At 35.3% G+C, this 17,785-nt stretch overlaps 1 protein-coding gene across 1 annotated transcript; it reads right to left on the reverse strand.

The window, feature by feature from the left end:
* Positions 1-205: 205 nt before the first annotated feature.
* Positions 206-14,694, reverse strand: LOC145775293 (bifunctional arginine demethylase and lysyl-hydroxylase JMJD6-A-like). Its single transcript, XM_082586557.1, has 7 exons — positions 14,392-14,694; positions 9,894-10,193; positions 9,588-9,759; positions 4,720-4,846; positions 4,380-4,536; positions 2,958-3,155; positions 206-764 (listed from the first exon to the last, which is right to left on the reverse strand). The coding sequence occupies exons 1-7, from the start codon at positions 14,577-14,579 to the stop codon at positions 710-712; spliced, it is 1,197 nt and encodes a 398-aa protein (XP_082442683.1). The 5' UTR covers positions 14,580-14,694; the 3' UTR covers positions 206-709.
* Between the last annotated feature and the right edge of the window lie 3,091 nt (positions 14,695-17,785).

The following is a 17,785-nucleotide window of genomic DNA, read 5'->3' on the forward strand; positions in this document are numbered from 1 at the left end:
CCCCCTCGAAGGCGTTACGTAATATTTGAACGTTCCCTAACTGGTTTGATATCACAAGATAGGCTAATGATCACAATCTTAATTGAAAATCTACATCTCTTCTTAAAAATTCCTTACATTTTCAAAATGACGCTTTTGCCTGACCGATTCTTCTTTTTACATCATTGGTGCATTTTCCATCTCTTCCAGCATCTTTGACAGAGTTTTACTATAGGTTTGGGCTATTATTATTATTGATTGAAGTACGTTCAGAATGCGCAATTCAAGGTATTTTTTTTCAAAATTTTTGAGGGGAGGATTCCAATGCTTCGCCAACGAACTCACCAAAATGTGCAATAAAACTCATTTGCCCTCTCACGAAATTTTGTGCTGGCTACGCCCCTGTTTGTAACATACGCACTCACGGGAAAAACTATTACGGCCCCTAAGGTTTCAAAATTTCGAAGTGATATAGCCTGATGAGCCTCATAAGAAGTTCTTTTATTTTTGCATCTTCTTCTTATGTTGTATCAGGCTACATCACTGATCACTTCACTCAGGCATTACAATGTCAGCGATTTTAATACAGTAACGTAGCATGATGCTACACTTACGTTGTGATGTCAATCAAATTAAACATTGCTATCATGATGACAAACCCGGCAGAATGTACATTGTACAAGAAAGCAGTGTACAGTATAAAGAACAACAGTCCGGCAAATAAACGAAGTCAGCGGCATACGGTGTCCGTGGAATCTCCATTGCTCAATCTCGGACGCTTTTCGCTAAAAAAATAACATGGTGAAACACGGTAGGCTATGGCATATCAGATTAAGGTATTTCATATTTTCAAAAAACGTGGAGTCTCAGGTGGTGGGGTTTTGTTAACACCTAAAATTATAAAGACGTGAGACACGGTCCTTCACGTTCCGAGTCAGGGTTGGAAAAAATCATGATTTTTTTTAAAAAAATCAAAAAAATCGGATTTTTTTATATAAAAAAGCGTCGAGTCTACTTGGGGGAAGAAATCATTTTAGTAAGATAGCAGAATTATTTTTAACCTCTTGATTGATTGAAAGGCTTTGCTTTGCAAGTGTTTAATCATTTTTATTATCATATTGTAGGCTAGCCTGTCTACTGCACATATTTTTAAGTAGGTATGATATGTTGCTTTATACTAAATCATAATGTGCATATCAAGATTGAGGTACGTCTCAGACTGTCATCTCACTACACTAAGATCTTTCCTATTACGTTTGAGCACACATCACTTTGCTTTTTTGCTCAACTGATGCATAGCCTACAACCAGACTTTTTGCAAAGAAAGTTCAATTGTGTAATATAATTATGTTACCGACGTACCATACCAAAACAATAAAAGTTCAGATGACACAAAATTGCAGTTTATTTTGCATTGAGAAGTTTGTACATAAATACAAGCTCGCCAGCTTTTGCAGTGCCCAATCGATTTCGAACTTCTGATTGAACCAGACCAAAAGTGGAAAAAACTCGCTCAAAAACTATGTTTAGTGAACAACACTGTTTGTGAACTGCCAAGTAAACTAAGTTGCCTTTCAAAACATGCATAGCCTATAGCATTAAGTATTTAAATATAACTTTTGTATTACAGAGAAGCAGTGAAACGTTTGTTGATGTATTTATTTTTATTTTAGCAAATAAAAAATTGTTTGATTTTTTTAATTGATTTTTTTGATTTTTATTGGTTGATTTAAATCATGATTTAAATCAACCAACCCTGTTCCGAGTATCCTAATTTCTTACCGTAGACCTAAGTAACAAAACTGGTGCCAAGATGCGCAAAGAAAATGGCTTTCTATGACCGCTTACAAGAGTTGAAAACTTAGCCTACCTGTAGCGGAAAAAAGTTTAATTGAAAAAACAATATGATTGGATTATTATTATTTGGGATTTTTGACCAGGATATTGTTTTTCAGCAACTTGGAAAGACGGGATTACATGCACTTATTTTTCTACTTTTTTTGTTATTCGATCGATTCAACTCATTCAAATTTAATTTGTAATCATCTACAAAACACACAAAAAACTAGCGTACAAATATTAACAATTGCTTAAAAAAACCTTAATTACTATATCAACATACAGATCAACAATCACCATCAACAAAAAATACACGCAAACGAATATGACAGTTATTCAGGTGGGTGGGACTTTCGCTAATTTTCTTTTTTACAAGACCTTATAATTTTTCTTTTAGTGGAGCGATTGTTGTCTTCAATCCATTTCCACAGTGCAAGTGAAAATACGACATCTAAGTAGGATGGAAATACTCATCATCATCCAAATTCAATTTTGTCCCCACTTGTGGGGGTGGCCGATTCTTTACAGCGATTGCCTTCACTCCTATTCTCCAACTCATAAGTCAATTTTCGGAACTTCAGGGGCGGTGCCACATATCTTTATGACGCCATAACCAGCTAAAATTGTGGGTGACGAGCTTTTACTCAAAACCCAACCAAATGTGACCCACGCTTTTTGAAAATCAATAATGGTGAAGAAATAAAACAGCCTCCTAAGCACAGCAGAGGCAAAATAATTTGTTAAGCTACCAGGTCCAAAAATCACCAGAAACTAGTACGAATCTTTCACAAACCAAGTAAAATCAAAAGGAGACTGTTCTGGGCAATATGACTAGTTCTATCCAAAGTACCAGCCAGGTCATTGAACTTATATAGACCTTCAATTTAATAGGTTTATCATTAACGATTAATGATGAGTTGCTGACATTTTCGGGACGTAAGGATAATTTTCGGTTTAAAGCTTGTGCTTAACAGAAGTCCAACACCCTGGCTTCAGAGATTATTACATCAATGTGACAAAAATATATTTGATCACAGCAGAAACTGATCACCCTCGGCCCTCGGGTACATTTGGATCAGCTATTTCTTAGTAATTTATATCAATTTATGAACAAAGAGTATTTGCCATCAGTGACTTACCTCATATCATTGTAGTTTGTGGAACAGCGCTTTCGATTATTTTCAGAAACATAATCACCCTCATCCTCGGAAGAACTGGAAGAAGAGGAGTCGCTGGAAGAAGAACTGGAGTCACTGGAGGAGTCGGATGTGATCATGTCAGTAGTAGTCACGTTATCTGCTATGGCGGCCACCGATGGACGTTCTTTGCGTAAGATTCTGTAAAACATAAAATTATATTGCAATCAAATATATATAAGGGTCATTCCATGTCAACGGATCCTAAAAAAACACGTTTTGTCACCCAATCTTTTAGATTTTTCTCAAATTTAATGCACATAAACATTAAACAACTTATATTACTGATTCCAGAAAACTACTTTTTTTTTAAAATTGGTCAAGGTTTCATGAAGTTATGAACCATACAAAATGGGCTTTTTGCAGTCAACAAAGCAGAACCATTGCTATAAAAATTATCACCCAAACTCAATAGCAAATCATTTCTATAGTATAAGAGCAAAATGGTTAGAACGTCTGGTTAATCTAATAAAAAAAAAGAGATTTTCTTTAGTACTTCGTTAGTACTAAAGAAGATTAACTAAGGAGATTCATTTCTATAGTACTTCATTAAATATTATCAAATTTTGACAACACATTGCTTCATGTATCTATTTTTCACATATTCAAAACAAAAATCTAAGTGGTTACCCTGATTTTGGGCCAAGCAAAAACAATGGTCATCAAAATCGGCCATGCGTGACCAGAATTTAAAACGCGAATAGCCTGATGTGTATAGGTGATATTGACATAAGTGATACATCATCTGAAAGGCCTTGTAGAAGAGATTTGTGTCACAAAATATCTTCATGTTTTTTTGGGTTTGTTTTAATTCCAAGTTTGGATAATTTCAAAATGTAGTGGTATCCATCTTGAACTCTGAGCGTCGCGCGAAAAAAAAAGTCGAAACGGTGTGCACTGTCTGCAGTTTTGGACGCTCTTGGATTACACCCATTGAGCACTTTACTTGAGGCACCTTGCTATGCATTGCGCAAAGCTCACTGCTTGCAGTTTGAGCACTTTGGCAAGGTTGGCAGACGGCAGTAGTACCATTTTTTGGTGTTTATGTACCACAAATGGGAAAATGTCACATGGAGGATTGGAGGTATATACCTCCATGGCCATTCCAGTGCACTGAGGAGACCGGTATGTCGAAACGGTGTGCACTGTCTGGCACAGTTATACTGTATAGATATATATATATATAAAATTGTTAGAATTTAAATCTAAAATTGATGGATCAAAGAATTAATCCAAAGAAGCCTTTTCCATCTAAAGATAAATATTCCCACCCACAGCCAACTTGCTCAAATCTCATTTCTTAATATTTCCTCCAAAACTAATGAAACATTGCAGAAGTTTTGGAATTTTTGTAATATCACTTACCTGAGCCACTTATGGGAAAGTCGCGGGCGTCCTTTGACTGTTTTGACCCACACGTTTGGAAAGTTGGTGACTGAAGCAAAGTTCTGAGTGACAGCGATGGCGGTGTCAAGGTTGAGTACAAGATGCCACCAACCTCCCGGCACAAATACTGTCTCTCCTTTAGTGCATTGAAGTACAAAAAACATTAAAAACTAGTCGTTTTCTAATAACAACATGGTACATATTGTTATATGACAAAAATGAAACATTGCTGCAAAGAATAGCATACTGAATGATGGCAATAAAACCTCGCTGCAAGTTATTCTTTTTTGGTAGCTTTTGCAATAGGACTTCACTATACCTGGCCTTTGAAGAATTTCCAATGGCTTAAATTGCTGTGGCCACTCTGGCGTTTGTGTTCTTGGATAAATCGTGTTAAACCAAGTGATTGCTTCATCTTGCTGCAGGTTATCCTCGCCTTTTTTAACCTAAAGTTTAAAATTTCTGTGTAGATATAACCTACAAATAAGATAATACTTTTGATAACTTATATATAATAGGCATACGAAGCCGAACAACATTATCAAGTTTAACATATTCAAGTTTATTACATTTACAGAAACACAAAATTACGCAACAAATTAAATAGCGAACGTTTTCGACATCACAAGATGTCCTCTTCAGAAATAACATATACAAATTACAATTTAACTACAGAGTCATTCCATTATAATTCAACAAATTTTGAAGAAATTTTACACCACTATCTCTTAGATTTTCTTCATTTTTACATATTTGGTACATATTTTAGAATAATATTCATAACTGTTGGAATTTTTTTGATACCTTGTGTCGTTATCAAGTTATCGCAATTTACAATTTTACATTTTAGCCACTAGTGGCGCCATTGTGCATGGGAACATTTTGGGAAAATGCTCTAAAGTCACCATTTCTTGTCCAATTATGATGAACAAAGCGTCTATTCCCATGTTCTCATGGGTGAGGAATTCAATTATGCTATTAACATATCAAAAAAACAATTGCTTGATATGAAAATCCTCATGTTATTATTTTAAATTTCCTCAAACTTTAAGGCCCCCCCACTCCCCCATGATTGCATAAATTTTTTTCTGATTGGCTCCATTTTGTAAAGCGATTGTTTATTTACCAAGAAATGAAAAATCTTTCACTGAACTTTTCTCTAAGTGCTTTTATCACATTAACTGTTAGCATACCCAATTACCCATTGCAAGCTAATAATTATATTTAAGCTATTGTGAAGTTGGGGATAACAATTATGACTTCAGAGCCATTATGACTTCACAAAGACATAAAAATGATGTGGGTAACTTCAATTTAAAATAAACAATATCACACCAAATCAGAAAAATCAATTTATTTAAATTATGCGCATATTTCAAAATTGTGTGACAGGGGAAGAAAAAATAAAATTGTAACGCAGTTAAGTCTGAGTAGGTTCAAATGTTAGGGTAATGTCTCTACAGCAAATATTTAATCTTACTTTGTTTTTATCATTACAGACAAACTTTTTCTTAATTTCTGAAATCTCCACTTGCTTACAAGCAAATTTTCATTAAAAATTCACTTAGAATGGTACAGGGTGTAAATGACTTTCGTTTTATTCTATTCTTCTAATTTCAATGTATCTGAAGAGGTCATATATATATGAAACATTATAAAAAAAATTAGCTCTGTGTTTGATACATAGTTTAGAAATTCGGTATGCAAGTTTGGTAAGCCACACATGTCTGTCCGTTACCAAAAAATCTCAAAAAAGTTTTTTTTACAAACAACTATATGTTTTTTTAACTTCTAACATATATTGACTATCTCACATTTGGCAGCACATATCAACCATATACAATTATCTTTCCTCCAATTTAAATCACTAGACTTATGGAAGTTTGATATTGTGTCTGTCCGTTACCATATTTTTGATGAATTTGTGTAGATTGTAAATAGGGCTTTACACCAAGACTGTCAAAGATGACTGGGTATGTAGTCAGAAAGGGAAGGTTGGAACTACCCCTAGCGCATTAGACCCCCCTTATATAGACTGAAAAAACATTTTTGAAGTAAAAAAAAAATTATATGTAAATATTTTTTATTAAAAAAAATTCCCATTATAATTGTGATTCGTTATTGAAGATCATGTTTTGAGTCAGGGAAATATCAAAGATGTTTGTTCTAACAATTGTTGATTACTCGCTGCAAATGTCATTGCCAAGTTTTGATTGCAAGTGAAGAGAGAGTAACTGTCAAATGTTATTCCAAAGCCAACATATCAGGATCAATATGGATATGGCCAAAGGATGAGGACTTCCATGATTACCGTACCCTATAAGTGATGTTGTGCAGGCTATAGCCACTCCACACCTTATTCCTGCAGGAGAGAGAAATGTTTCCTTTTACATACCAGAACTTCATCACATTTGGGGATACTATGACTCAAATTGTGTGAACTAACTTGAAAAAGTCGTAAATTTCCATGAATTAAAGATAATTTCAAGAATTTATATCCAATAAATAAACTGCCTTTATCTTCCACTAGTGAAAAGTGACCGCTATGATGATGCAAATATTGATAAGAATATAAAAATACAGTAAGGAATGAAAGAACAAGGGTAGAAAAACACTTCAGCAGGCTGGAAAAAGCAGGGTAGCACCACTATTTCGAAATGCATGACAACAAATTCGGAAATGTATGCAATTTATGTATATAATTGTAACGGCAGCCTATGAATATTAAAACAATTTTTTTGTAAAAAAAACAAACTTTTTTTCAACCAAAATTTTCCGAAATTGCAAACCATAATTTTTCCTATTAGGAAATAAACACTTTTTCCATCACCTTGGTTCAGTCATGGCCATCTGGAGATGCGGCCTGATTTGTCACATTTTACAGATTTTGATTACAGCTACTGTTGGTGCTTGACTGACATTTTTTGAGATGTTCTTACTTTTTGTGGTTTCCTAATGACATAAAACTTTTTTGTTGCCTTGGGGAAGCAGTAGCAAATGAGAAAAAGTAAGTTGAAAAACGCAAAATCAGACTGTTATTGAAAATTAACAGTCTGACTAAAATCTTCAAAATCAAATTTTCTTTATTTTTCAACATGTTAAGATGTTAAAACCTATTGTGTTATCTGAGGAAAAGAATAAAGAAAGCGTAAAAATCTAATTTTTAGAAAAATTTATTTAAACGTTTGCCCAAAGTTAGAAAAACCTGAAAATTTATGCAAAATGTGACAAATCAGGCCGTATCTTTAGGTGGCCATGGTTCAGTGTAGCAAAAAACTTCAGAAATGAGATAGTGTCTGTCCGTTACTTTTTGTAATGTCTGTCCGTTACTTTATATCAAGGTTTTAAACTAATTGTTGCGCAAACACTACATTAGGGATTAGCAAAAAAAACTACTTTTAAGATGGGGGGTAGATCTCAAATTAAAAAAAACATTGATCTATTGGGTTTGGGAGCTAAATTTAGATAGAAAGTGCATGTGAAGGCTGACTAGTGGTTTTTCCCAATTCTATCTGTCTGTCCGTTACTTTATTTCAATAGTCCGTAAAATTGGTAATACTGAACCCAGACCCAATTTTTTTTCCTACACAAACCATCATACTTAGTAGTTTTAACACGCTGAATAATGCGGAGCTGGGGCTCTTGTGGTCTTCAAATTTAAAGATTTTCGCATCAACGTCTGTCCGTTACCAAATTTTATTTTTGAAATATCACCATATAGAGCTTTTGCCACACAAGTGTGGCTTCTTCAGTATAATCTTATTCGAATAGGAAGTATTGAAAATATTCAAATATAATTCTATTTGAATAAGATTGAAACGATTGAAAATATTCAAATATAATTCTATTTGAATAAGATTATACTGAAGAAGCCACACTTGTGTGGCAAAAGCTCTATATTTTAATAAATTGATTTTTCTGATTTGGTGTGATATTGCTTATTTTGAATTGAGGTTACCCACATCATTTTTATGTCTTTGTGAAGTCATAATGGCTCTGAAGTCATAATTGTTATCCCCAACTTCACAATTAGCTTAAATATAATTATTAGCTTGCAATGGGTATGCTAACAGTTAATGTGATAAAAGCACTTAGAGAAAAGTTCAGTGAAAGATTTTTCATTTCTTGGTAAATAAACAATCGCTTTACAAAATGGAGCCAATCAGAAAAAAATTTATGCAATCATGGGGGAGTGGGGGGGGGCCTTAAAGTTTGAGGAAATTTAAAATAATAACATGAGGATTTTCATATCAAGCAATTGTTTTTTTGATGTTTTAATAGCATAATTGAATTCCTCACCCATGAGAACATGGAAATAGACACTTTGTTCATCATAATTGGACAAGAAATGGTGACTTTAGAGCATTTTCCCAAAATATTCCCACACACAATGGCGCCACTAGTGGCAAAAATGTAAAATTTTAAATTGCGATAACTTGATAACGACACAAGGTATCAAAAAAATTCCAACAGTTATGAATATTATTCTAAAATATGTATTATACCAAATATGTAAAAATGAAGAAAATCTAATAGATGGCTGGTGTTCACCATTTGTTGAATTATAATGGAATGACTCTACAGTACGGTACATCTGAATATAATACAATGGTTCATTAAACCTATAAACAGGAAAAAACAAACTAAGGCATTTGGTGAAGGGCTGAAGGCAAAGGGAGAATACGTTGAAAAATAAGAGTACATTTTGTATATTTATACTTTTCTTTGTATTTTTCTTTATATGTGTAAATTTTTTCCTGTTTGGATGTAAATACTGTTATTTCAATAAATATTTATCTACACTTGGTTTGATCACTCTGTACATTGTACAACCACCACTCCACCAGATATGGTTAGTTTGCTCAAGAAAAGGAAAAAGCACATCAAATACATGACTATCCTTATCTGCACTACTCTTTTGCATCACCAGCAATCACACAAAACCTGATTGAATGTTACAATATCCACACTTGATACAGGATTCAAACTGCCTATACTGTTGCATCGGAACTTTTGACTGCAATGAAGATGAGAGGCTTGAGGCAGATTGCACAAGCAAAGGCTGGTGCCACTGTGGTGGAACTAACACAGATGGTAAATCACTGAGGGGTGCAACTGTTTAAAATGGAAAGTGTACGGTAGCTTTAAACTATATACAGCATGCTTGCAAAAAAAATAAAACCATACCTTTATGAGGTCTTTTGGCGTATTATTAGGAAAAAGACACCATCTTTTGTGACCCTTTACAAGAGCGTTCCATGCACTGGTGCCAAGTGGATCAATATGAATACCGGTCCCAGACATTGCTGGTCCCATGACAAACCATCTGTATGGTGGTCTTTTCTTTTCTCCGGCGTATCTGGTATAAAACAAATTATTAATAATGCCACAATTTATTCTTTACACTTGCAATTTAAAAATGGGCCTTCAAGTACAGAAATTAATTCAGTATGTTTCAAAATTATGTAATTAGCTAACCAAGTAACTACATGCCTGAACAGATCATCTTGAAAATATTTTGGTATTTCAAAATCTTCAAGAAGCTTTTTGCGCTTGTGATGTTCACCGTAATTGCTGTCGAAGATGTACAACGGGCTATCGTCTTTGTTGGTATTCATGTATTCAATGTAATACTTCATCTTCATTTTGACGGAGTATCCATCATTATCTTCTCCACATTTAAATTTCTGATTTCTGTATTTCTTTTTTAACCGCTCAGCTGTCCATTTATAATTTGCCATCCATTTGAGCTGAGAGTTGGCAATGACAACAGGCTTGGATGGTTTTTCATACCTGGATACAATTTGCACATAATGTTCAATATTTATAAATCTGTCAAGACGCTTACAATTTAGGAACTCAATCTGTAACCACGTTCAATAGCTTCAAACTATGCAAAAGTATTATCAATTCTTAGTATCCTGGAATTATACTGACTACTACATACCAATTCAATGCAGAAATGTTCTGTGGAAAAACAAGCACAATATCCAAATTGTTAAGATAGTGGCTGATGATTGCTGTAGAATTTTAATACAAATAGCATGGCATACAATATACTCTGTAAAAATGGTAGTGACAAAAATGGTTTCATTGAAATTGTGCATTCAACTTGTCAGGGTTTTAATGTGCATATAAATTTTTACTTAAAAGTGTTTGCATCACCTAGTGCTTAAAATAAAAAAGGCTTGGTTTACTAGGTAAAAGATGTAAACTAAAATAAAAAATAAATTTTACACTAACAGGAAAAAACATAACATTCTATGATGTACATAACTACATAGTTGATAAAAATGATTGCCTATTAAATGACAAACTTTTTGGGGAAAACAATTGCTTTTCTTGAAAAACTGTGACAAAAAGTTCAGACTAGCACATAAATCCATGTTTAAACTTTAAATTTATTGTCAGTTATTTCTTGATTAAACTCAAAGTTTTAAAATAAATCATAGCTTTACCTTAAAGCATTTGCCTTAAATCTGAAACCTAGCATTGTTGACTTAAATTTAAAAAAAACATTGCAAAATTATACAGTCCATGCTGCATTTTCTAACCTTGGTATTTTCTAACGAATGCAACCTAGTTTGTACCCTCAGTTCGTACCCTGAAAAGATCGAGAGAAAAAATTTAAAAAAAAGCCGAAGTTGCTGATCGCAGTTTAATAGCACAAAGCCAAAGTCACTGATCGGAGTTTCCGCGAACAACTTGAGGGTTAGGATTAGCGAAAACTGCGGAAAAATATTTGCGGAAACTGCGATCAGCGAGGGTTAGGGAGCATAGATTACTCGATGGTTGGAGTTAGGGTAAGCGGAAACTGCGGAAAAATGTTTGCGAAAACTGCGATCAGCGAGGGTTAGGGCATAGATTACTCTATGGTTAGAGTTAGGGTAAAGGTTAGTGGAAACTGCGAAAAAATGTTTGCGGAAACTGCGATCAGCGAGGGTTAGAGCATAGATTACTCTAAAAGGTAAGGGTTAGCGGAAACTACGGAAAAATGTTTGCGAAAACTGCGATCAGCGAGGGTTAGAGCATAGATTAGTTTATGGTTAGTGAAAAGTGCAGAAAAATGTTTGCGGAAACTGCGATCAGCGAGGGTTAGCGTTTTGTGCTATCTTTCTCTCAATCTTTTCAGGGGGAAAATTTGAAAATGTTTGCGAAAACTGCGATCAGCGAGGGTTAGAGCATAGATTACTCTAAAACAGTGGTTCTCAACCGGGGGTCCGCGGACCCCAAGGGGTCCGTGAAGCGATTTCCGGGGGTCCGCGAAAGTTTCCGAGTTTTCAACATGGCGGATAAATTAAGAAATTTAAAAATTGTTTGTGCTTTGTTTATGTATTAGCCTACAGTGATTCTTAAACTGTAAGTCGCAACGCACTGGTGCGTCGTTTAAAATTGCAAAGGACATTGCACAAAGGTTTGGTTTCTTAACTAAAATATCATATAAATTATCTAAAACCTTTTAATAAGGCTATGTTGGCTATATTCAACTAAATTCTTTTAAGAAAACAGATTGTTGATCAATGATTAATTTAGAAATACAAACGTTAGTCAGCAGTTTATCACCACTCACGGTTTTGCAATGACTGTGATTATAACGAATTAATATTGATTTCAAATGAAAAAAGGAAGAAATTCTTTGTAACAGTCGCAAGTATTCTATTAACTTTTGATAAAAGTTATAGAAAAACATCAAATGAGCATATAGCTTACCGATGTTTGATCCTGTGTGCCAACATATAACTCATAAGTCATACCATAATTTCGTCAATCTCATCAATCGTTAAGTGCGTTGCGAATTCAGCAAATTCTTTTAAGTGTGTTGCTTTGAAACTTATGTAACATATGATTCCATAAGGAAACGCGATATACCAAAATTTCAAATTGAAATTTTTAGGGGTCCGCGACCGCTTCGAAGACACCAAAAGGGGTCCACCAAGACAAAAAGGTTGAGAACCACTGCTCTAAAAGGTAAAGGTTAGCGGAAACTACGGAAAAATGTTTGCGAAAACTGCGATCAGCGAGGGTTAGAGCATAGATTAGTCTATGGTTAGTGAAAAGTGCAGAAAAATGTTTGCGGAAACTGCGATCAGCGAGGGTTAGCGTTTTGTGCTATCTTTCTCTCAATCTTTTCAGGGGGAAAATTTGAAAATGTTTGCGGAAACTGCGATCAGCGACTTCCGCTTTTTTTAATTTCTTCTCTCGATCTTTTCAGGGTACGAACTAAAGGTACGAACTGTTCAGGGTACGAACTAGGTTGCATCTCCCTTTTCTAACCATTCTTACCTACCATGCTTGCTTAACAAATGCTAACAATTTTCAAAATCAAATTTTTTTAGCTTATTTATTAGGGCATAACGAGGTAATTCCAGACAGAATTTCCGTTTTCGGATTACCATTGCTCACGTGTTACTTTTAAATCGACCCCAATGCAAATTTAAGACATTCACGCATATGTTAATAGTAGGCAGTGGCTATTTGACCGGCTCCGGTCTTTGAATCTGAAACACTATTTGACCGGTCATGACGTCACTGCATAAGCACTTTTTTCTTTTTCTCTTTCAAAGCAAAAGACGAGAAGCGCCAAGATAAGTTCTAAATTCAACACGTATTCTTCAACTCAGTCCGTGGCACGTAGGGTTCGTCTCCGGCTGCCAATCTAGAGGGGATGAGTTCGATACTATCCGGAAGCATTTTTTTTTTATCTAAATTTTGACCCGAAGCGCATTTATGTGGTCAATTTTTAATTTGAGTAGCCTACAGTCCAAGTTAGTTAATAGTTCTCAAGTATAGTTCTCAAGTTAGTTATATACAATACTTCTTTTAAAAGAAATGATAATGGTAAAACCATTTTTTAAAGAAGTATTGTATATAACTAACTTGAGAGAAAAATGTAGGGTCGTTCGGCAACACACGTTCACTTATGACGATCGGAAAATTACCGAGAGAAATTCTCAAATTCCAGCAAATTAAAAACACTCTAACATTATTACTCACATTTGAAAAAACATAAAAAATGGGCTGTAGGCTACTCAAATTAAAAATTGACCACAAAAATGCGCTTCGGGTCAAAATTTAGATAAAAAAAAATGAAAAAAAAGAATGCTTCCGGATAGTATCGAACTCATCCCCTCTAGATTGGCAGCCGGAGACGTATCGCACGCGCCACGGACTGAGTTGAAGAATACGTGTTGAAGTTAGAACTTATATTGGCGCTTCTCGTCTGTTGCTTTGAAAGAGAAAAAGAAAAAAGCGCTTATGTAGTGACGTCATGACCGGTCAAATAGTGTTTCAGATTCAAAGACCGGAGCCGGTCAAATAGCCACTGCCTTAATAGTATGCTACAGCAATTTTCTAAAATTATTTTAAGATGGCCACAAGATGAGGCCTACATTTCCAGTGCCTAACTGTCCGGAATTACCCCGTCTGTGGGGTAATTCCGGACATGCACACTTTTAATGCAAAAAAACAGAATTTCCTCGTAGCCTTACCGTTACAGGTAATTCCGGACAGCACAGGAAACTTTATTTTTTTCAGTATTTCACCACATTTGGCATTCGAAAGCTAAAATATATGCATATAAAAAAGGAACATTTTGCTCACTCTGAAAAAGATTGTGTTTGAATGTTTTTTTATGCTTGGACTGGGGAAGTCACTTTATGAACGCATTAATGTATTTTGTTTGCGTTGTGTTGTTTACTTACTTTGTTATTTTGTATTTACGAGTGCATTTATTCTTTATACTTCTGTTTTGAAATAAAATAAACTGATAATACGATTAGAACAGGAATTAGCCTACCCCAGGCTGTCCAGAATTACCTCATGTCCGGAATTACCCCATTATACCCTACTACGATTACCTGAATAAGTTTCACATGCTAAAGTTGTAGCCTAGTAACTAGCAACACCTATCATTATCAAATTAGACCAGTACCGTAGGTTTACTTTTTTAAGATAGGGTAGGTATTGTAAGATGCAACATCACACCACTTACTTTGAGATAAAGTCATCAACAGAAAGTGTTAAATAATCCACTCGTTCAACATTGTCTTTTACTGAACTGTGTGAAGTATCAAACCAATCTTGATACCTGTGTCTACACCAGCCCTCTTCCCCCTTCAGTTCAGGCCTGGCAGCCTTTTTTGCAAGTCTAATCCGCTTTCTAGATTTATGAGTTGACATATTTATTTGAGCTAAAAAACGGCCCTTATTTTACATAAATATACTCAGTCACGTGGCATTAATCGTTGACTATATTCTAAAGTTATATGCAGTCTATTCAGGGCGGCTTTACCGTCTCTTTATCTCGAAAGCTAACACACAGAGTCAAACACAACGAATCACAGGGTTGCCAGACTGAAATTTGAAAAAAAGGCCAAACTCAACAAGAAAAAAGGCCAAATTGAGGCCAAATAGGTAGAAAAAAGGCCAAAAATAAGCCAAACTTAAACAAGATAAAATAAGCACTGTAATCGGGGTTGTCAGACTGTGAAAAGGTCTTAATGTCAAAATAATACAAGAAAAATCCGGTGGAAAATTTTCTTAGGAGGTGTAGGCCTAGCGCCTGCGGTCTTTTTTCATGTTGTTGTGAAATTTGTGCTTGATAGGAATTTGAAACGCTGGCTGAAAATTAAGGCGTTTTCTAGGAATTTTTACCACTTATCAGGGTTTGATTTTACATACGTAGTTTTAGCCTACGTTGTTGTAGGTGTTGTGCATTTGACACATGCTGCCAGGCCCGCAGCCAGCCGGGGGCCAGGGGGGCCTCACCCCACTAAAAAAAATTTTGCTCCCTCTGGCAAAATCCCAACATTTTCGACCAACAGCCACAATTATAATGATTTTGCCCATTTAAATTTTTTCGGCAACAACGTTCCGACGTGGAAGTTCATTCATTTCTTTGTAATAGACTCCTACTCGCAAAAGAAGCAAGGTATTGTTCTCAAGATCATCCCCACTACACGCTAGTACCCGGGATGTTGCTTTAGCAGCTACAGCTAGGTATGGGCGGATGTTCAGACCACTCGACGTCCGCTACAAAGGCAATACCTTAGCAATAGCAAGGTATGAAAGGAATGGTCCAACAGGAAAGAGTCTTACTGTAGTGTCGAACAGACCTGAACACTTTTCATAAGAAGGTCAAATATGAAGGCAATCAATATTAAAATGTCGTCAGTGAATAAAGCTAAATTCATATCGTCATAATTGAATAATTTACGTTCATGTCGTCTAAATTCCTCAATCGTCGTAGGCTACTGCGTGATGTGCAGTCTGACCATGGGAAGAGCTCAACACTTTGCTCTCCTGGGCCGCATCGAAACAGGCTTTTGCCTAAGGATGGGTTTCTTTTATGTCCGGTTTTTTTTCTCCATCCTATTTTCATTATGATGACTGCTCATCCACATCAATATTGGTACTGGCAAATGCGAACCACAACACTTTTCATTAGGCTATTGTTCCCGACAATTTTCACCAAATCAAACGTCATATAAAAACCGTTCAAGTCTACTGAATATTACGTCATGGAAATTCCTAAAGCATGTGCCAAAATTGCACCATCGTTCATAAGACCTGTTTGGACCTGTTTGGGCCTGTTTAAACAGGAAATATTACATCAGCTTAAACACCTGTTGGAATGACTTCATAATTGTCTTTCATTTATTGCGTCACAGTTACTTTCTACGTGAATTTGAGATATTGATATCTATTCTGGTCATTCGTAAAATGATTGTTTGAAAGTTGGCCGCACATTTAACTGTTGGCTTAGTGCTTGCTAGCTGGACAAAAGTTCCGTCTTTTATCCAAGTAACCTGTTCTGTAGTGACAGTTTTCAGTGGTGTACGCGTTGCACCCCCTCGTTTTCGGTAGCCGTGGGCTAATTTTTACAGAAATACACTTTTTGAAAAAAAGTTCAAGTGTGTGTTTCTTCGGTCATTATATGCAGACGAAAGGATCCGGGAACTTTAAGTTACAATTTTCCCACGAAGAAATTATGGTTTACCGCTGTGACCAGCTATCATTTATTGCTGCATGTGTGCTTCTGTTTGTTTTTTGGGTTTTGTGGCCGTGCTAACTAGGCTATAGACATAGCCTACAGGCTACTATATGATTTACTATTCAGGTACGTTTTAAACCTTTCAAGGTTTTGCCACCATTTCCCGTTTATTAACGTCCTGGTAGACCTATATCGACTATTGTAGTTACTATACTTAGTTAGTATCTTTTTTGTCCCTGACACGTTAATGACTACAAATAAATGAATGAATGATATTGTATGTATCATGAACATTACTACAGTAATTATTAAAAAAAGTTTCTTTTGTAACAAGTCTATGATCAATAATATATTTGCTCATCACAAATTTATTTATAACAAGTAGGCTACACATTACAAGTACTGTATTTAACAAGTATATATAGAACATGTATTAAACAGTGGTGAATACGGTTTTCAACTGGTAAAGTTACGATATATGAGAAATATTGATTATTATGCATTTTGAAGATTAAATTTAAAAAAGGCCAAATTTAAGGCCAAATCTAGAAAAAGGCCAAACGTCCAATTTCTAAGGCCAAACGGCTTTAAAAAAAGCCAAATTCGAGAAATTTGGCCTTAAAAAGGCCAATCTGGTAACCCTGACGAATCACAAACGTGACGCATTTACAATTCCCAAAAATCAAAGAATTAATTCGGTGTTGCCAGATGCCGCAAGATGTATTTACCTACGGTCAACGAGTATAAGTTCCCCAAACACAATTTGATTCACCTGCACTTTTCCACGAATAATCAAATATTGAATAAAAATTAAAATATTCTCTAACTGAGCGTCGCGACGCCCTGGTGTATCGTTTGAAATTGTAAAAGGCGTCGCACAAGTGTTAGGCTTCTTGTTCTACCATCCCTAGCTTCTTGACTAAAAATTTTCATATAAGAGAGAATCTTTTTATAAAGCTATATAATATGTGCAACTTAATTCTCTTGGAACAGCAGATTACTGATCAATGCTTATTTCAAAAACATTCTATTAACACTCACAGTTTTGCCACATGGCTGAGACTAAAGACCAGAATATTAATTAGGCTAAAATGGGGAAAGGGCAGAAATTCTTTTGTTGTCTGAAGGTTGCAAATATTCTAGTAATTTAAAAAAAAAACTAATTGAAAAACATTAGCCAGTCTGCCCAGTAGCGTTGACAGGGGGATCCAGGGGTTAATTTGGACCCAGGCCCGGAATAATTTTAGGGGTCTGGGAGTTTGAACAAACTACCGCGTATTCTTTGGATGTTGTGCGTTTTTCTTAGAAGTGTTTTGATTTGAGGCCAGATGATCTCATCGGAACTGGGTCCGAAATATTCTCTCAACGGCCTTGTGTCTGCCAATATGCAGCT

The sequence above is a fragment of the Aplidium turbinatum genome, chromosome 8, assembly GCF_918807975.1.
Source record: "Aplidium turbinatum chromosome 8, kaAplTurb1.1, whole genome shotgun sequence".
Taxonomy (NCBI): Eukaryota; Metazoa; Chordata; class Ascidiacea; order Aplousobranchia; family Polyclinidae; genus Aplidium; species Aplidium turbinatum.